We start from the raw sequence: 21,547 nt of genomic DNA on the forward strand, positions 1-21,547 counted from the left end.
CGGGTCAAAGTTTCCGCTCAAATACAACCAAGCATGATCCAGTTTAGGTGGGGTTACTGAATGTGAAATTCTGAATGAAGGTTACATGCTTGCATGGAGAGAAGGATACCTGCCATTGGATTAAGGCAGTGATGTGGAAACCATGTGCAGAATGATTCAACAAATGTGCAGTTGGATCTGCAGGGAAGTGCACGACAACACGACGAGGCATGTTATGCAGGCCTTTGGATCTGTTACAAATAACATGTTTACAACGGACCATGAAACTCAATCAGAATTCGGAACTTAAAAATTCCAGTTGCTGGTACGTCCGATGGACAGTACACAATGTGCACCAATATAATGTTTACTTTGGATTGGGTTTCGTAGCCCCTTGTATGCCTTGTTTGTAGCAGAGAGGATGAAAAAAATAGTCCTCCAAAGTCCGAACCAACCCAAATTAAAGTTTATTCGGATCCACTTCTGGTAACATATGCAAATAAGAGTGAATTAGAACCAAGTGGATCTGAATATATGGTTATTCAAGTTCGGCTCAACAGAAAACTAGTCTCGAGTTCAGGCCAATTTAGGCTAAAAGTATAAACATGAACTCGAATTTGGCTTGATTCAAAAGCTCATATGTTCAATTTCAGCTCAGCTCGAGCTTTTGACAGTGAACCAAGCTTCATAAAATAATAAAAAATTTAACATGTAAAAAATTATACATATAAAAAAATAAAAAATGTTATATATAATATAATATATAAGCTTGATTAGACTTGCAAGCTTCATAAATCGAGTTTTATTAAACTTGAACTCATCTCAATTAGCAAATGAGTCTATATATTGGGTTCAAACTCGATTCAAAGATTGGTTTAAACTGAACCAAAACAAACTTTTCACAAGTCGAATTCAAATAACTCGTAAAAAAGCTCGGTTCATGTCGACACCATCTGCAAACACATGCTTTTTTGGATTTCCAAATAAAGAAAATAGTAGCTTCCATCTAGACTAGGTCATCCTTATTCTTTGAGGCCTTACCAGCTCTGCATTCAGAGTTTGGGCGACGTTGTAAACCCAGTAGGTGCAGACTGCAGTGTGAATTGAGATCATTAAATGGACAAGGGTAGTGCCTGCAGCATGGTTGTGATGGAAACAGATAAACATGACGCCCAAGTACTTCCTTTAAATCGCGATCAGGGTCGTAAATCGAAATCTCTTTTTTACCAACAATGGTAATACATGACGACTTATGGTTAAAGGCCCACTAGATCGGCGCTTCCATGTAGATATATATAATCAACGTGGACATGGGCCCAGGTCGTCTCAGGAAGCTTTCCTGGTTAGTTGATCCTTGGATGTGCTCTCGAATATCTTGTCAGCATTTCCAACCTCAAAACCATCGCGTCTGTGGAACTCCTTTATCTGTGCATTTACAAAGATGAAAGTACTTAGCAACACCCTATAGAAAATAAACCAGAGAGCCTTTTTAAGCCCCAATAAAGATTCAAACGTGGAATGGTGTAAGTTTTCTGGTTATGTTACATTCTTCCCTAAATGACCTGACAAAGTGGACCATGCCCAGAAAGGAACATCAAAACAAGAGAGCAGTTAGTGAATTTCAAAAAGCCATACACGTTCTATTTCTTTGGTAGTGAATCAGTAAACCACAACCAGTTCATGAGGCCAAAAAGATACATAAACCAATAGACTTGCGTAATTGCCGTAGAAAATTTGACTTCATGCTTTGCATCTTGGATTGAAAATCTATTATACATATAGGCTTAATCCACATTAAATATCCATTTTATAACCCTGCTGCAGACTTGCATGATATGAGATGGGTCTTAAATAAATCAAGAAAATCAGTATTGCTAATAGTTAACAAGGGGGAAGCTGAGAAAGTCCTAAGAAAATACCAAAGCTCTGATAACCAATATTTTATGGACTCCAAAAAAATGCCCGTATTAGACATGCTTCAGATTCTCAAACATTTCTAATCATTTTTTCCTTTTTTCTCCTTGCTTTTTGATATAACGAATATCTAGCATGCAGCATGCATTATGAATTTTCATCTTTCCTATAAGATCCGTAGGGCATGCATATGGAGGAATTCATTATGTATATGAACTGGTTAAATTTAAAACAAGGAATCCATTGGGTATAGAAAAAACTGTTGGATTTAGGAAGACAACCGAGTTGAACTAGAACTGAGCATCAGAGATATCGTGTGTAGGAAATTCATTATATTATGGTTCAGCATCCTGCCCTTACTCCTAGATGTTGATGTGATTAACACTACAAGTGCATCGCTTATTCCACAAAAGCCAATAAGAAGCGTTCAGTTGTATTAATCATGAGGATAATCTGTATGCAGATTTAATGGGACAATCGTTCACTTTTCACACCTTGCATTAAAATATAAGATTTAAATGAGCAAATAAGTAAAAATGGTACCTCTTTTTCAGGTAAGCTTTTATACCGAGGCAGCACAAGGCGTTCCGCAAACTCGATGTATGAACAGGGAACAGATTCAGTTATACCATCAGAGAAATGGAAAGATATTGAATCTGCAACTGTTGAGCTTTGCAACAGAAGTCCATCAGGGCTGACTGTTTACAACAGAAAGAAAGTCACCAATTGTTCACTCCCAAGGCCTTCTAATAGAACCCATTGAAAGTAATAAATAAAAAGTTGAAACAACAACAGCAATAACAATAATTGTTCCATGAGTGTTTTTTGCAACAAAAATTGGCACCTAAGTCAGGATAATAATTTATTTGAAAAGGAAAAAACTATGATGGCGTTTGATAAATCTGAAAATTCAGATCTGAAAAGTTGAAAAGATATTAAGTGTCTGAAATCTGAAAAGAGGCATAGATGCTTTTCTACTTTTTAGAGGATCTGAATCCATAAGTTTGTTTGTGTTGGATCAACCCTTTACCATCTGAAATTTACTGATTTTACTATTTTACCCCTAAAACATATTATTTGGAAATGTTGAATTCAATTTGCATTATCTCATAAAAAATAATTTTCAACCTCAAAATACTATTGAAACAATACAAATAAAAAATAATAAATTAATAATTACTAATTAATAAATGAAACGATTAAAATTAAAAAAAAATTAATGACTATAAAAATATTAAAATAATTAATAATTACTAATTAATAATTTACACATAAAAATTAAAATAATTTTTAAAAATTAATGAAATAATTAAAAATTACTAGTTAATAATTAATAACTAATAAATAACACAAGTAAATTTAATAAAAAATAATTAATGTTTAATAAAAAATATTAAAATAATTTACAATTAATAATTAATAAAAATGTTATTATTATTCACCGAACAATGGTGGTGGTGGGAAGACGAGAGAGAGAGAGAGAGAGAGAGAGAGAGAGAGAGAGAGAGTTGCAGCGGTGGTGGTGGTGGTGGGAAGACAGGGGAGGGGGAGAAAGAGAGTCGCCACTGCAACTTGCAGCCGCGGTGGCAGTGGTTGGAAGACAGGGGAGCGAGAGCGAGAGCGAGAAGACAGGGGGAGAGAGAGAGCTGCAGCTTGCAGCGGCGGTGGCGAGAAGACAGGGCAGGGGGGAGAGAGAGAGAGAGGTAGAATGTTTGGGTTTTCTGGGTTTGGGGTTATCAGGGGTAACTTGCGCCATTTCCAAAATATTGTGGACTATGCACAGGCTCTGAAACACGTCTGAGCACGTTAAGAGCCGGCCCAAGGTCTATTATTTTCAGATCTGAAAATAAGATTCAGACCAATTTTAAGAGGTAAAACCAAACAAGGGGTGAGGTCTGAAAAGTAGCATTTTCAGATTCAGACCTCTGAAAAGTGCAATCAAACGATCCCTATGACAAGCAACTGACAAGAACATCAACATATACACCAAGAGCAAACCAAATGCAAGTATTAGATTTTTTTTCCTAATTATCATTCATTAAAAAAAAAAACTTATCAGATTTATCTTATACAAGAATGTTACTAATGTAGCTGGCCGAAAAACAGTTGCTGGAATAAACAACTATAAATTTTCTGCTTCCCTTCAAGCCATGAAAGTATTCTCCCAGTGCCAGCAGATGATATGCCAAAGGAGTAAAAGTACGATATCATCAATTTTAGTGCATGTTGCAGTCATATGTGATAGCCTTAGCACTTGATGAATTAGGAAGTTTATTTTGAAGACTTATAGGACCATCATTGGGTAATGACCTTATTTTGAAAAATTAGTAGAATTTTGAAGCCTTACATATTTCATTTTTTGTCAAATCACTTGTAAAATAAGAAAAATTCATACCATTTTTTGTATTTAAAAGAAAAAGAATTCCATTCCAGTTTCCTTACTTAAGTGCTGCAGGAACATACACAGGAATCAAAAACCAACATTTGTCTGGGAGCCAGGCTCAGCAGGATGGAAAAATATGTGCTTATGGTCATATCTGAAGAAATATATGTTATTAAACTAGCCCATATAATTGAAGTCTAATGTCATGTAGAAAATGATCTAAAAATTTGTTCTAATTACTTATTATTGTTCTATAGGAACTGTTAATTTATATCAAATAAATAAAGAGTAAAAGGAAAACATTACACTGAAGGAAAACTTAATAAACTTTAGTTCTATATTATCTAGAGAAAGAAAGAAGGAAAACTTAATAAACTTGAATTTTTCAGTATAAGAATATTATAAGCAACCTTTAAGAACTCCTCCTTCAGAGTTCAATTTGAACCCATTCTCTTCAATGAATTGATTGAGGCTTTTTATATTCCTCAGGTGAGATCTCAGACGATGAGTAGAAATAGTGACATGGTTCACTGCATATCCATTAACAAGAGTCCATGCAGCATATTCACTTTCCCTGTCAATTCACAAACCAAATAGTAAGGCTCCACGGCAGAAGTTTGTAAAGTTGTATCTGAAGCAAAGTATGTTGCATCTAATTTACCCATGACACAATAAAGACAGAACCTGTCAATTAGGTGAACAAAATTCTTAATCATTTCATAGAAATTAAATATTTGATAATAATACCAAGTTCTGAGATAATGGCATGTATACCCTGTCCAGTAGGAAAGAATAATAGACTCGCTCAAAGGAACCACAAAAAACACTGGAACTTTAAAGAATAAGTACCTGGCTAATTGTTGGAAGTCAGAATATAAGGGTTTTTCCCATGTTAATGATCCTAAAGCACTTGCAAGAGCTGCATACTTATTTCCATTACCAGATGTTTTGGTATATCTTTTTATTATTTCCTGTGAATATGAAGCAAAGCCTTATCACACTCAGAATAAAGAAAATAAGAAAAATTATTCTAAATCCAAAATGCCAGGTGACAAAATTGAGTATTATCAGATTAATCCAAGTCTACTGGACTAAAAAAAGATGGAATTTGTATAACCTATTCATCCAATTCCCTGTTGTGTCAGATATTTCAGTGAGGTCACTGACTTCGGAGTAAATGACAATAATAAAGGTAATTCATGGTTAGATTATTCTTGCAAGCTCCATAAAGTTAAATTTTAAGCAGACTCTGGTCACATCATGTTATGTATCCTTCTTTAAGAACGAATGAAGTTGGGTCTAAACACACGTAGTCCATTTCAAAAGAATTACCAAAAAACTGCATATGAGCCACAGAAACTAAGGGGCTACACTCCAACACAAATGTTCTTTTTCTCGTTTCTAATAGATACCACATAGAGAAACAAAAAGGAAACAAGAGAAAATACATATTCTCCAACATGAATGTCTGTTCTTGTTTCTAATATACGCCACATAAGAAAAAAACAAAAAATAGAAAAAGAAAAAGATATGTTTCATCTAAGAAAAAATAACCTTGTTTCTAAAATAAATAAAAAGATGTTTTAAAAAACAAAAAATATATTTTCACTTCCATGAGGCACATATGGCCTACCATTTGGTGGGTGGTAACACACCAAAATCTCCTATGCAACCGCTCACAAGTGCTGGTTTAAAGCTTATATGGACCATATCCACCCACATTTAAATGGAATTGGGCCCAAAGAAAAAAGGAAAAAGTATGAGTTAATAACCATTTAATTAAATCTCTATCTGAATATAACTTTATTGGTTTATATAAAGAATGTGTAAAATACAGAGTGTGCCAAGCACCCATCTTTAGTTTTAGGCTAGCATCAGCTGCTTAAACTATAAGCAATACTTCAGTTGCATAACTGCCCCCCCCCCCCCGCCCAAATAGCATTCTTCTATTAATCACTTGTAAGAGCATGGGCATCTGACCCAGCATAGACCCAGTTCAATCCAAAACCAAACCGCCCCCCCCCCCCCCCCCAGTCTGATCTAGGGCACATGTTAGCAAACCGAGCCAGCTGCTTATGCTAACTAAGCAAAATTGGAAATTGTAGAAGATTCTTTAATTAGAGAAAGAAAAGAAAAATATAAATAAGGGAACCCATTTCCGAAAGGGGCCCCCCACATCTCTCTCTCTCTCCCTCCTGAATTTTCTGGCCACCAACACTCGTTCATTCACTCACCAACCCTCCCCCCCCTAGAATCTTCCACCAAAGGACCTCTATAATCAAGCATATTTTCCAATCTCAACCCTTGTAAGACAGCCAATATCCTGCATTCACAGAATTTCCATGGCCAATAGGAGTTGAGAACATAGCCACTAAATATCCTTGTCTATTTCTAAGACCTGATCGGTTTACCTACAGTACAGTTGTCAAAGTTCAGCTTGGTTAGACAAGGGGCTGATGATCTCCAATAAAGGATAACATTTGTCTTTGATGTTGATGTTGAAGCCACTATTTACCATCCCCAATAGATGTCATCCATGGAGAAGTGTTTTAACATTTCTATAGATTTTATCCAGTGAACCACCCTTACCACAAAGTTTTCAATAGCAGCTTCTCTTGTATGGACCTTTGCCTTAAATATTCTGGCATTTCTATCTTTCCAAATGTAGCATAACCAAGCTACCTTTGCTCGCCACCACATCACTTTCTCTCTCCTCCTAGAAGATGAAAATAACTCAAAGAAAAGATTCTCCAAATTTTCTGGAGAATCTGCTTGCACGTGAGAAAAAGACAACCAAACACCCAAGACAAAAGGGCAGGAGATTAGTACATGGATGATGTGAAACCTTTTCTTTTGAAACTCGAAAAAAAAAATCAGGTTGGAGAAATACCCCCTAAATTTCCACTGTAAAAGTTTATTGCATTCATTATATTTCAATACAAAATTATAACCATCTCAACAGACTGTACCTGAGCTTGCAGACTCATCTCATCTACAAGAAGTTCTGATATGAAAATTCTTGGTAAAGGCCCATTAACACCAGTCCCGCTATCAGAAGATGAGGTAGTGGGAGGGGCAAACCACAATGCTTTCAGTTTTTTTGCAGGAAATCTCAATTCTTCGCGTTGTGTATAACCAAAATCAAGGAAAAATCTTGCCATTGAATCAATTCCATAGTCATGAACCTACCATGTTATAGATGAAAAATATAAGTAATTCCATTGGGATGTAGGAAATGGTTCAAGAAAATTTGCATTTTCCTAGGAGAGTGTACTAAAGTTGACAAAATTTCTTAGAGTGTGTATCTTTGTAATAGAATAGGAAATGGCAAACATAAGTAATTCCATTGTTGAAAGCTAAGAAATTAAACTAAATGTGAAAAAAATAGCAACAGAAATATACCCCAAAAGTTCGAAACGCTAGATGATCATAACAGATCTGATCATCACCAAATGAGCGAACAAGCTCCAAAATGGCATTTGCAGTGGGATTCCTACTCAAATACACCCTTTCCATACTTGCCAGCACGCTCCTAAAGAAAGATTCAGCACCCTAAAATAAAGGTAGCATTAGCTTTAGTGGTAATAGTGCATACTAACTACCCACTAATCGAGAAAAATAAATATTCACAAGCTTGATAGTTATGTGATACAACAGGCACAACAAATTTCTATGAATTGAACAATGAATTAAACATTTAGAAGAACCCGAAATGATATTCAGAGAAAAAAGAGTAAGAGATAGAAAATAGAAGGTTTTAGGAAAAAGGAGAGAGAGGTATTTTATAATGAACAGCAGAATACAGAAAAAAAAAAAAAAAAGTCTTTTTTCTTTTCTTTCTCTTTTTTCCCTGATCAGAACAGCATCAAATGCATTTCGAGCAATAACACTTGTTGAAGTATCAAGTGATAGCTGTATCCTTTCACTGGAAGATCATTATTACACAGTAGGCTCCATTTGCATAGGCAAGAGCTTCGATTAGGGGATGAGTGATTTCCACTAGCCCAATGGGCATGAAAGGAGAACCATAACTGATCCTCGTGCAGAGGCTCATACCTCTGAAATCAAAATAATAATAAAACCGAAAAAGAATCAAGGTGCATAATGGTCCTCTCTATATGAAATAAGAACAGAAATGATCGGTCTAGTAATTTTGAATGGAGATGCACCTGAAGAGTCGAACCCTGAAATCCATCTGTTTTTGAACCAGAAACCATGCAGAGATCTCGTCTTCTGTTACAAATCGAATTGCCGGGAAATTTTGTCTTTAAGTGTACTAAATTTCTTGATTTGGTGTCGTAGAGAGACGACGAAGAGGATAGTAAATTCAAAGAGGGTAACGAAGGAGACCTACTTTTCATATACGAGCATAAGGAAATCATATAGGAAACCCGGGTAGCCTCCATCGATCTGATTGTTCAGAAATCCACTCTCTCTCTCTCTTTCTCTCTCTCTCTCTGGTCTGCTCCAAAGCTCGTGAAGCAGCCAAGCAGGTGGTTTAAGGAAACAAATACATCTAAGCTTTCTTTTATTGATTATTTTGCGAATCTATGTCAGAATGCCTGTCCTCTTTTACCAAAAAGAAAAAAGAATGCCGGTTAGATCTGCTGAGAACAAAGGGCTGGATACAACTTAACACAAGAAACTAAAGCCGCACATCGAGAATATCTCACCATTAATTATAGTAGTAGTGAGTGGGACGGTCGGACACTGGGACCGATCACGACAGCTCCGAGGGTTTGACAAGGACTTCCGTGCTCTGAGTAGTGAATATGCATTTGACATTTGTCATTAGCCGATCGATGGTGTGGGACAAACATCTTATATCGCAGGGCGAGTCCCAGTAATTCCTGTAATTCCTGTCGTACGGAGCAGATAGCAATAACGCTGGTGCCGTAGCGTGGAAAGTTATCTTTTCTAATTAGCTTTCGTACCAAATTGAAATTTGTTGGTTCTTATGTCAGTCATACGTCTATTCAGAAAACCTTATCCTATTTCCTGGGCGGGAAACAATGACGTGGCATAGGGTAGCGAGTGCACGTGTGCCGATCGCGTGAACTCGTCGCGTCATCAAGCACTTAGTGCCGATCGCGTGTCTTTAAGGTGTTAATATGTATGTCATGCGTTTTGCATGTATTTTATAAAGGAATATCGTCAATGGAGTTATTATAATTATTTAGTATGATTTTTTGTAATTTTGATATTTTTTATTGTCACTTTTTTAAAAGCTTAACGTATTCTTTGAAGGGAGATAGGTAATCGAGTGAGTCATGAGCATGTAAAGGTTAAGCATGAGATCCCCTCGATACTGAACTGTGTGCTTATGTTTGCCATCAATTAATGTAATACAAGTAGCATTTTTCTAATTCGTATCATCATTGTTGCTTTTTCTTGCATTGTTGCTTGTTTCTTAGGCTTACTCGTCGCATTCAAGTGCCGCACGGGGTCCTAACGACTACCCCCGTGACAATTGATATCATAGCAGGAGCTCCTACACACACTCTGGACCTTGTCTTCGTCTCTGCATCAATACAATTAAGAGCAACCATGGCATTGCCGATGACACACCACATGGGCGGCTTCAAGCCCACGGCACTGATGAAGCTCTACTTGACGAACCTACCAAGACATAAGCCCCAAAGGGGCATACAACTAAAGCTAGCAAGCACGACAAATCAGTCGACCAACTAGCTACCATGGACATGCGCCTCCTACGTTGCGAGGTGATAGTGGGAGAAACCCGAGATCGGGTTGATGAACTCCACCTCAACCTAGAGACGGTTGAGAATGCAGTGGTGGAACTAGAAGGACGTTTCAATGGCGCATTCAGAGACATGCACACCACCATACAGAATTTGGGATCTGGGCATTCCCAAAGCAGCCTACAGGGCTTGCTAGATAGATATCAAGCGCAATTGGATGAGATGAGAGATGAGATGACTCTCCTAAAGAGGGCAGTGGCCAACGCACCTAGCACTCCCTCCACCCTAGCTTCCATGAACATCAAGATCCGAGAGCCAACACCTTACTCGGGTGCTCGGGATGCTAGGGAGCTTGACAACTTCTTGTGGCAATTGGAGCAATATTTCTCTGCCACTGGCATCATTGACAACCAAACTCAGGTACGTACAGCTGCTATGTATTTGACTAATATTGCAATGTTATGGTGGCGTAGGTGTTGCCAAGACATTGAACGTGGAACCCGCACCATCGACACATGGGTTGGATTCAAGCGTGAGATCAAGCGGCAATTCTACCCAGAAAATGTGGAGTACCTGGCGCACAGAAGAATGAAGAATCTCAGACATCAAGAATCACTACATGACTATGTCAAGGAGTTTATGGACGGTCTCAAGCCATGGACCGAGCTCGAACTCCAGCGACGCGGGGTTGAGGACCTCGCCACCGCCATGGCCGTAGCTGAGCAGCTTGTTGATTTGAGAACACCTAAGGAAGATGTGCAAAAACCATCCAGCCCACGTACCATGAGTTTGAGTGGGGAGAACAACAATCAACCTCTACAAAGGAGAAGCCAGTGCCCGCGGACAAGCCCTACAATTACCAACATGGGAAGAAGCCACAAGGAGGCCCAAGCTATCAGGGCCACCAATCCACTAGGAGACCTCCTCCTATGCCTTGTTACCTTTGCAACGGGAAGCATTGGACGAGTGACTGTCCAACCCGAAAGAAAATAACTGCCCTCATCGCCAAACTCAACGATAGTGAAGAGAGCGATGAGGAGAAACTCACAGCGGCGCCAAGAGTAGGCGCCCTCCAACTCATCAACGCCATGGTCAAGAAAGAGGCCACATCCAAGCGGCCCACCAAAGCCCACAAGGGGCTGAATTATGTAGACATCACCCTCGGCGGGAGGCCGACCCAAGCCTTGGTGGACACTGAAGCCACCCACAACTTCATTTCGCTTGCGGAGGCAAAGCGACTCAGCTTGACCACCACCAAACAAGCTGGGTGGGTCAAGGTTGTCAACTCCAGGGCCAAAGCAATAGAGGGCATGGCCCGTGGAGTAGAACTCCGAGTTGGACCATGGAAAGGATCCATCAATCTATCTGTGGTTCCCTTGGATGATTTTCAGGTTGTTCTTGGAGTGGAGTTCCTCACGCAGGCGGAAGCAGCACTTATGCCACACATCAACAGTTTTCTTATTCTGGACGAACACTCCCCTTGCATGGTTCCTGTTTCATCAGCCTTGCAGATACTTAGGAAGCAGCTTTCAGCCTTACAGTTGTACCAAGAAACCAACAACCATAAAGATAGTGTTGCGTCAACAAGGAAGAACCCCTGTTAAGTACCTCACATCGACATTGGAACTGGTTGGGAAGTCGTCACCAGGAAAAAGTCACCCCCAAGACAGTTCCATTTCCAGCGCCAATGCCAATGCCAGCGCCCAAGTCAACATCAGCATCAGCATCAGCTTCAACACCAACCACATCAGCAAAAGTTGACTTCGCAGCATAAGCCGCAAGCGCCCACAATTGGTGGGCCCAACAGAAGAAGACCCAAGGCCGTGTCAAACATTGCCCACATCTACTACCACAACCACCGGAGAGAGCGAGTGCCACCCAAGCCATCTAGGGACCACATTCACATCATCCCTAAGGCTAGTTCCCGTAGTATCCCTGTGAGTTACCCTTGGGGAAAAATGCATGGGAACCCACACGTTAATAATCCAAAACACCATTTTGATCCTTACCTGGCCCAAACATACCCCTTAGCCAAATTGAACCAGCCACTAATATACCTTGAGGCTGCTAGGAAAGGACCTAGCCATAGGAAACCCCAACAGAATGAGTCAACCCAACTATGCCACCAAAACATACACCTCGGCCTTGGACGACAGCCGGTTCAGAGAGCAGCAGAAGAACTTTCCTTTCGCAATAGTGACTCTAAGGAACCAGCTGAAGCCGATCTCCGAGGATGTAGATCGAATTGAGTGGGGAGAATGTCATAGGTGACTCATTCGTCGCGCCACCAAGCACCTACAATGAGCCATCAGAGTGCCAACCGCGTGCCTTCATGGTGTCAACATGTGTGTCATGGGTGGGCTTTGCATGTATTTTGTAAGGGGGGACCGCCAATGGCGTTATTGTAATTACTTAGTATGATTTTTTGTCTTTTTGATGTTTCCTATTGTCACTCCCCCAAAAGCTTAACGTACTCTTTGAGGGGAGGTAGGTAGTCGAGTGAGTCATGAGCATGTAAAGGTTAAGCATGAGATCCCCTCGACATCAAACTGTGTGCTTATGCTTGCCATCCATTAATGCAATACAAGTAACCTTTTTCTAATTAGTGTACCATCTTTGTTGCATTTTCTTGCGTTGTTGCTTGTTTCTTAGACTTACTCGTCGCATTCGAGTGTCGCACGGAGTCCCAACGACTACCCCCATGACACCACAGCATATTCTCATTGTGTATTAGAAACATCTCCCGATAATAATACCAGAATCGATAATATCATCGAAAGATATTCTCCGTACACATCCGGATATGCTGTGAGGCGTTGTGGGGCAGAGATATAAATTTAAATGAACCAGTGATATAACGGAGGATGAGGATGGTACCATTTAGGAAATTAGATTCAAATGCGCCAAATCAATAGTACACATGAATTCGCATGGGCATCTCACAGCTCATCCCAGCCGTGTATAAGAACATCAACCCATGAAGCATGCGAGATGCTCTGAATACACGCTGAGATGTGCATGTGAGGCATCAATCTGATTATCTAAATTCCACTTGGATCCTTCTTTTATTTTTAAGGGGTTTTTATTGTCTAGTCTCTCTCTCTCAGAAATTTTTATGCATTCATTCAGTTAGGAACGGTGCTAGGGGGATGGTGGTGTGTGTTAAGTAGAGGCATGGTTTTAAAAAATGACTTGGAAATGGAGCGGTTCTGGTCATCGGCTTTTGGGTTGATGGTTTGATTGTCCGGTTCGAATGAATGATCCATTTTGACAACAAAAATAAAAAAAAATATAAAAATAAAAAAAATTATTGAACAGGTTAACAGTTCAACTCATGGTTTTCAAAATTGGACGGGCCAGACAGTCGGACTAGAAAAACTAGGAACCAGTCAGGTGACCAGTTTCGGTTTTCCCCAAAACCGAAAATTTGCCCAAAACCATTGATTTTGGTCAGCAAACCGCTGACCCGATAACTGGACCCTTGACTAATTTGGTCTCTAGGTCGTTTTTAAAAACCATGGTTCGACTATTTTGATCAACAAATTATTGACCGATAACAGAACCAGTTACCTCAACGATTCCTAGGCCAAACGATCTAACCATCTGGATCAATAGTGCTTCAAAAACCATGTGTGGAGGTATGAACAATACACTTGAAAACCAAGATGATGGTATTAGGTGTAGATGAAACAATACATTTGTATGAAACAATATAGTTAGGAACAATGTCAAATGTATCAAAACAATACATTTGATATTAGGTCTCAGTTTGGAAGGAGTATAAATACAAATATTTGTATTTGTAGTCTTTCCAAGTGTACTTCTAAAGTTCTCATAAAGGAATAAGTTATTTTTTACCATCCAAATGATGATATTTATTATTATTTCTTTTAAAGGACTACATAAGAGTAGTCCATCCCCTAACCAAGTGCAGATGGGATTCGATCAATAGCTGGAGACCTTGCCAACCAACTGGTCGACACTTTGCAATGGTATTTATTTTATTAGCTGCAATGATCCATGGTTCAAGAGTAGTGTGTAGGGTTGAAATAAATTATTAAATAAATGTTTATCCCAATTAGTGTTTGGTGAGATGCTTTTTAAGTGCTTTTATAAGTGTTTATTTTTTAATAAGCATTTATTTTTTTAATATTGAGTATTTGGTGAGTTTTTTCCCATAAGTGATTATTCATTAAAAATGATCAATTTAACTCTCCTTTGGGAGTGTATGGAGCTTATGGTTCGTTATGGGTATCTACAAGGATACCCTATATGTCCATACTATTATTAAAGTGGATAATTGTTTTGGCAGCGGGGCGAATTTGGGGTGGGGCACCTCCTCCCTGTCCCCGCCAAAATCTCTTATCTCATCTCTGGTGGTGGGGTGGGGCATTTCCTCCTTATCGACGATGGGGAATCTTCAAAATTTCTATACTCTAATTCAATTCCTAAACTATATTATATTTAGGGTATTTTAAAAATTATATTATAAAAATTTAAGAGTATTTTATACATTAAATATTCAATTCTAAAGATTTTAGTATTTTGGAAAGAAATGTAACAAATTTTAGAAATTAGTATTAAACCTAAGCATATTTTAATAATTTATTATTAGATCTGAAGAATTATATACAAAACCTGTCTTTGTCCTGTCCATGCCCCGTTTCCATTTAAGATTGGGGAAACCTATCTAATTTAGGCCAGGCCCCGGTTTTACGGAAAAAGTTGTCATCCCCCTAGATGTGGTGCATGTATAAATCATGGTTTTTAAAAACAAACCGGTGACCGAACCAACCAAGGGTCCGGTTACTAGTTTGAACGGTCCAACCGTTTGACTCGAACAGCCAGCCCGTTCTAACAAAAAAGTTAAAAATTTTAAAAAATTGAAAAATGGTCAAAACCGTTTGAATGGTACAAATGGTTAACCAGCCGATTTAACGGTTTATTGACCAAAATCAACGATTTTGAGGTTGAAGGAAAATGGACCGATTCTCAGTTTTTCCAATCCGACCATTCGGTCCCGTCTTGGTTTTAAAAACAATAGTATAAATGACCATTAAGAGATAGATAATGCATGTAAAAGATAATTAAAGATATAAGTCTATGATAGGTGTCAACGTTACAAGACCGTATGTGTAATGGAAAATTGAAACACATATTATAGTCTTAAGGATATGTATCCAATCCCAAGGGATTTGAATGGGCGCATAGAACGCATCCCACAAGAAATGTATCCAAATCTACCCACAAAACACTACCTCCGTGCAGTGCAATGGAAACACCTTAATCAGTTACATTCAGCCTGGGACGCAGCAGATGGAGAAGGTTGGCTGATTGGAAATAATAGTCCAAAATTGTTTAGAAGCTTCACGTACATAACATTACCTCATCTCCCTCTCTTTGCAACTTTGGTTATTTGGGCCCAATAGCATAGGTTGTTGAGACAGTTTCTGAGTCGAGTACGATGTGGGCAGTTTATTTATTTGTATCCATGTTTTGGTTTTCAGTAAAAATAAATTAATATAAAATTATTAATTTATCCATTCTCGCATTTTCAAAAATTATGTCAACAGCCTCCCACAGCTAAAGCTTTTCCCCTTAGCCATTGTAACGTGCCATACGTGTCACTTTAATTTATCCATTCTTTTTTTTCTTTTTACAGCCAAACCTTTTTCCCAATCTTACAGTGTAATAATGCTCAAAGCTAGTGTAATATATATAATTAAGTTTTTTTTTTTTTTAAAGCTTTTCGACATTTGCTGTCCACAGGCCTCTTTCTCCATAACACATTAACTCATATGAATTCCATGCAACAGTAATAATGCTCAAAGCTAGTTTAATTTAGATTTGTTAATAGTTTAACAGTATATCACAGTTTCTTTCTATTGGCTCCCCACACTAACCCTACAGTCCTATACATTCGAAATATTTCTTGTACTTGTATGTTATCATTTATGGAGATACAATGCATGGACTCAATAATGTGGTGTGGGTTTGAAAAAAAAAACCTATTTTTTTATCATTTGCAACAATTAATTATTAAAATTCAGAGAATAACAGTAAATTACAATAAAAAATTAAATATTAAATAACAATAAATGAAAATAACCTTTTTATAACTCTACACTAATTTATGATAATTTTTAACAATTAATTATTAAAACCAGAAAATAGGAGTAAATTACAGTAAGAAACTAAATATTAAGTAATAGTAAATTATAATAATTTTTTATAATTTCACACAAAATAACAGTAGATTACAATAAAAATAAATAAATATTAAATAACAATAAATTACACCAAATTTTCATAATGTTCAATAATTAACGATTAAAAATAAGAAAATAACAGTAAAATACAATGAAAGAATAAACATTAAAGAACAATAAATTATACTAATTTTTTTAATTTTCAGCAATTAATGTTTAAACATCAGACGATATCAGTAAATTACAATAAAAAATTAATATCAAATAACAACAAATTACACCAATTTTTGATAGTTTTCAATAATTAGTGATTAAAAATAAGAAAATAACAGTAAAATACAATGAAAGATTAAATATTAAATAACAATAAATTATACTAATTTTTTTATAATTTTCAACAATTAATGTTTGAATATCAGACAATAACAGTAAATTACAAAAAAAAACTTAATACTAAATAACATTAAATTGCACCAATTTCTGATAATTTTCAGTTAACTAAATCAACGATTAAAAATAAGGAAATAACAGTAAAATGCAATGAAAAATTAAATATTGAATAAAATAAGTTATACTAATTTTCAATAATTAGTGTTTAAAAATAAGAAATTAACAGTAAATTGAAATAAAAATGAAATATTAGTAACAGTATGAAACTAAATTCTGATTATTATTATTATTGTTGTTGTTGTTGTAATAAATATTCCTAGCAAGCAATTATTAATTAATTAGCAAATTATTGTATTCAAACAAAATTTCAGAAGTAAATGGTTGGAAATTTATTATTCCAAAAATTATTAACTAATATTTATAAGTATTTATAATTATTATTGCAATTACAGTTATTTAAAAATTTAATTATTATTATTATTATTATTATTATTTAACAAAACCGAAAATATGAAAAAAAAACATGTGAATGCTGAAACGGATTTTGGTCAGAATATCCAGGATCTGACCAAGACCATCATCATCTTGACCCTGTTTGCGCTACAGTGGTTTCTCAACACAACAACCACAATGGCGAAATAGGGCAGGTCTTGGTTGGTTTTTGAATCCAGAAATAACCAAAACCAACCCATTTGCATCGGCGGCCATTAAGAAATATTCTTTGTTTTTTACTTTGGGCGACCACTTCCATTGTTTAAGGCAATGAAAAAGTCTCATTTTCGGACTCTGTTCAAGGTTGCATTTTGAATTGATGAGGGGTAATTTGGTCTAACTTATCAACACTTGAATACATGGAAGTGACCTATTGATTGGATGATGATTCGGCATTTCCTACCACCTCAGCGAGGCAGGTCAGTTTGGGTATTTCAGCCAAGACTGAGGATTGAGCAGCTCATGATGGCCCGACCTGCCGAGGGGACACGTAGCCAGTTGTCTTCGACCTCTTTGGGATCACAATTCACGTCTACAAGCTTTATCCTCATCCCGCCCAGATCGGACGGACTCGATAAGCCTTATCAGGTATTACGAAGTCCACCTCCTGGTGCGGAATAAACTCCTAGTAGCACATGTCGAAGATCTTTGAGGTGTTTTGTAAGACCCGCGGTGGCTCATTTATATAAGGACACCAACCCCAATGTCTCAAGGTACGTACAATTAATTGCTCACTAGCTTACTTGCATTCAAGCTTTCAGCTTGCATATTAAGAATACTAACTTAAACATCAGAGCACCTACACCTAGTAAACCACCTTGAATTCTCTGAGTATTGTTTCCTTGCAGTTCAACCGGCTGACAAAGCAACCGATGTCCAAACTACCCTCTAGCTAAGAGCATCTAGATTGCGCACTATCAGGTATCACCATTGTTTCTATATGCAAGGTTCAAGCCAATCAATATATATTAGTGAGAAATCATACAAGATGGTCACTTTAATTAGGAAAAAAGATTACATGGGTTTGATTGTTAGCCTTATGGCTGAAATTTCAAAACTCAGGTAGAAACAACAATTTGTATTGATTAAATTAAAACATTTCTGATAGAAAAAATATTTTCTTATAAATTTATAATCACCACTCAGTTCAGCTACTTTGGCTCATTTTAAACGTAAAATTTTGGAGGTGTCGTCCTATTAACATTTAATATTTAAAGGGTGTTTGGCAATATGCATGTGACAATTATTTTCTTCTAAAATTCAAAATCATACCATATTAGCGAAGACAAACACCCCATTAATTAGTAGATAGACAAATTAAATTGCAGTCCGGGCCCAAACCAGGGCTATAGCGTTAATAATATGTGCGAAGCCCAGCCCATGATCACCCCGAGGATAAACCATGTTTAGGTTCTTTACGTGTGATTTTTTAGGCTTTTTCAAGATTTGGAAGATCAAAATTTGGTATATCTGGACTTAGCAATGAAATGTAAGAAGACAAAAAGTTCTATGCCCTAAAAAACTCGTATAAATCTAAAATGGCCAAAAATCTAATTTCAAACTTACTATTTTACAATATCTAAAATCTTTCATTTAACAGCTTTATAGATAAATTAGGATACTTACCAAATGGTCTAGATCAAGGTTTTTAAAATTGAACCGGACAATAAATCGGTCAGGGGTCCGGTTCCTGGGTCGAATGGTTCGATTGTTAGAACCAAATAGATAGCCTATTCTGACAAAAAAAAATTAAAATGTTAAAAAATTAAAAAATTAAAAAAATTGCCAAAACCATTAGACAGTTCAAACAATTTTAACATTCAACCGCCTGGGTCAGTGATCTACTAATTAAATCAACAATTTTTGGTGAAATAATGGTTATAGGATAAAACAGAACTGATCACCTAACCGATTTCTAATTTTTCTGGTTCAGTTTTAAAAACCATGGTCTAGAACTTTAAAAACAAGATCTCAAAAACTCAAATATCTTTTCGAGACCTAAATTACGAAAAAATATTCCTTAAAAAACTTGAAAATTGACACCTAAATTAATGAATATATGGTAAGTCCATCATGGCTTATATTTTTAATTTGATAAAATATAATCGAATTCGTCCAAGTCATTAGAAGGTTGCACTTGTGCACTTTCATTGTCCAAAGTACTCCGAGCACCTAAACTAATGATTTTTTATTTTTATTTTTTGCCTTATCATGCTAGAAAAAGGGCCATTATACAGCGGGAATGAAGGGACCGGAATCATCAAGCCCATCGTTTAATCCAATTCAGCTGCTGGCCATTACTCCATGATGTGTTTTTTTATTGAATGTGATTGATGACAAAAAAGAAGGCATATTCCACAGTTATCGTTTGGTTTCCTTCTATAAAATAAAGTCCAATTGCGTAACTGACCTTTCCTCTTTGGATTGTTGGGATCTCCTATCAACAAAATATCTTCCAATCTTCTATTAATTTCAATTCTGTGGGGCGCTCCTTTGTAGGGTGCAAATCTGAATTCATCGATTTCATCTTATACGGCATATTTCACTATAATATTGAGACAATGAGACCCACCATAAAAATGAAGATGTAGATGAAATGTATGATGTCAAATGATGTTGGTAAAGAGTTGAAAGTGTTTTATTATTAAGAGATTCGGACTCGTAACTTCGTGAGATTGCGAATGCTTCTCCAATTGGATGACTAGCGAACCACACATCAGCTCCCCACAATAATTTTTCTATTTGATGGTTGTTTCGAGTTAAAACAGTCAATAATACATTTTTATTAGAAACCTAAGCCAAAGTGTGTTTTGGGGAAAGTCAACTTGATTTTTCCTAATTCAGGTACCTATTCGAAGAAACAGTCTAATGACCTGGCTCTTAGTTGGTATCTATGTGGTAATGTATACATTGTATATTAATAAAGACAGATATACACAGTCGATTACCCATAAACCCTACCTCCAAAACACAGTTTTTTTTATTTTTTTTTGTTATATGCGTCTATAATCATTAGGTCTATATTGGAAAAAACCTTTATTTTTAAAATTGACCATGGATGAAAGGCAATATATTAGGGTGGGTCACATTGAACATAAACATTTTATTTAAATGTTTTAAGTAGCAATGCCAATACCAAAAACAAATACTGGTTAAAATGTTTGTTCAATATCTGGTCACGATGGTACCACCCACAACCTTATACTGTATTTGCTTTGATACATTGTTTAAATTTTAGATATGCTCAATCACTTAAATGCAATGATGCTATTATGCCTATCTTTCCACCATTGTTATGCACCTATTATCATTAGAAATGTCTCTAATTCTTGAACTAAGATCTACTTACAAATTCTCTCTACATCCTATCTACGAGACACTAAGGAAAATTTTCATATTAGTATCTTGTACTTTGGGTTAGTTTTCTGAACTTCAAAATGTGCCAATCCAATATTTGAACTTTTAAAATGTGTCAATTTAATGCCTGCCGCTAGTAGTCTTTAGTTATATGTGCCACATGATGATATGTGTGATTTAAAACTTTTAAAGTGTCAAAACTATCTTTCAAAAAAACACTGTTTATAGTCTTCTACCTTGAGACTGAAACAGTGCTCGGTGACACAAATTAGATCCCCAAGGCTGCATTTGGAAACAATGCAAATAAGTGTGAATGCAAATATATATAGTGTAAAACGGTTCATATAAATTGCAAAGTTGGGTTAGTTTTGCACCGACAAATTTACCTTCTTACCAAACAGACTTTTAGCTGTAATGGATGCAAACATGAATTTCAATAAAGCATACTGATGCCGCCAATTTCACAATCTCCAACTTCATATTGGGAAATGCTTGGGTACTTGAGGGGCTCCTCACTATCGCGGCCTACTATGAGAATTCAGAATCACCTGACTCTGTTACCTTTTTCTTTTTCCTTCCATCTTATTCTTGCAATTTGTATTGGTGACAGATAAATGCCGAAGGGCTTGTTTACTAATAATCACGTTAACAGCCTAATGTATTTGAAGAGTAGTGCAGGTGAAGGAAATGTTTAATTGTTGCTTGAATGCTCAGCCTGGGACATGGGTTTCAACTTTGAACTCCATTCTTCCAATAGAGACATTTGGAAGAAGCAATTCAAATTGTAAACCTCCTAAATCATTGTAGAACACGCCCAACTACCATAACTACACTACTTTTCTACAGCATATCTCCTCGGTAATGAGTACCTGAGACGGATAAAGGGTCCATGCCCATTTCAATGACTCGGTTTTGTACATTAGATATTTATTTGTTGACTGCATGCCTGACTTGTATTGGAAATATTAGGGCCCGGAAAATGCCTCAAACTTGTTCGACAAGATGATGCAAAGAGATCTGTGTTCTTAGAAGTTGGAAGATCGTGATCCGCGACTAATACAGAGGCATATTTTGGATAGACCTTGAGCAAATAAGCAGCTCCCTATAGAGTAATTAATTTG

General features: G+C 36.8%; 1 protein-coding gene across 1 annotated transcript; it reads right to left on the reverse strand.

The window, feature by feature from the left end:
* Positions 1 to 766: 766 nt before the first annotated feature.
* On the reverse strand, positions 767 to 9,158 carry LOC148863057 (2-oxoadipate dioxygenase/decarboxylase, chloroplastic-like). The gene is made up of 8 exons (XM_088977002.1): positions 8,950 to 9,158; positions 8,446 to 8,845; positions 7,679 to 7,828; positions 7,246 to 7,461; positions 5,126 to 5,247; positions 4,687 to 4,850; positions 2,437 to 2,591; positions 767 to 1,404 (listed from the first exon to the last, which is right to left on the reverse strand). The coding sequence occupies exons 2-8, from the start codon at positions 8,680 to 8,682 to the stop codon at positions 1,306 to 1,308; spliced, it is 1,143 nt and encodes a 380-aa protein (XP_088833128.1). The 5' UTR covers positions 8,683 to 8,845; positions 8,950 to 9,158; the 3' UTR covers positions 767 to 1,305.
* Positions 9,159 to 21,547: the final 12,389 nt, after the last annotated feature.

Source organism: Nelumbo lutea, chromosome 3 (genome assembly GCF_056320005.1).
Source record: "Nelumbo lutea isolate HS-2025 chromosome 3, American lotus-T2T, whole genome shotgun sequence".
Classification (NCBI taxonomy): domain Eukaryota; kingdom Viridiplantae; phylum Streptophyta; class Magnoliopsida; order Proteales; family Nelumbonaceae; genus Nelumbo; species Nelumbo lutea.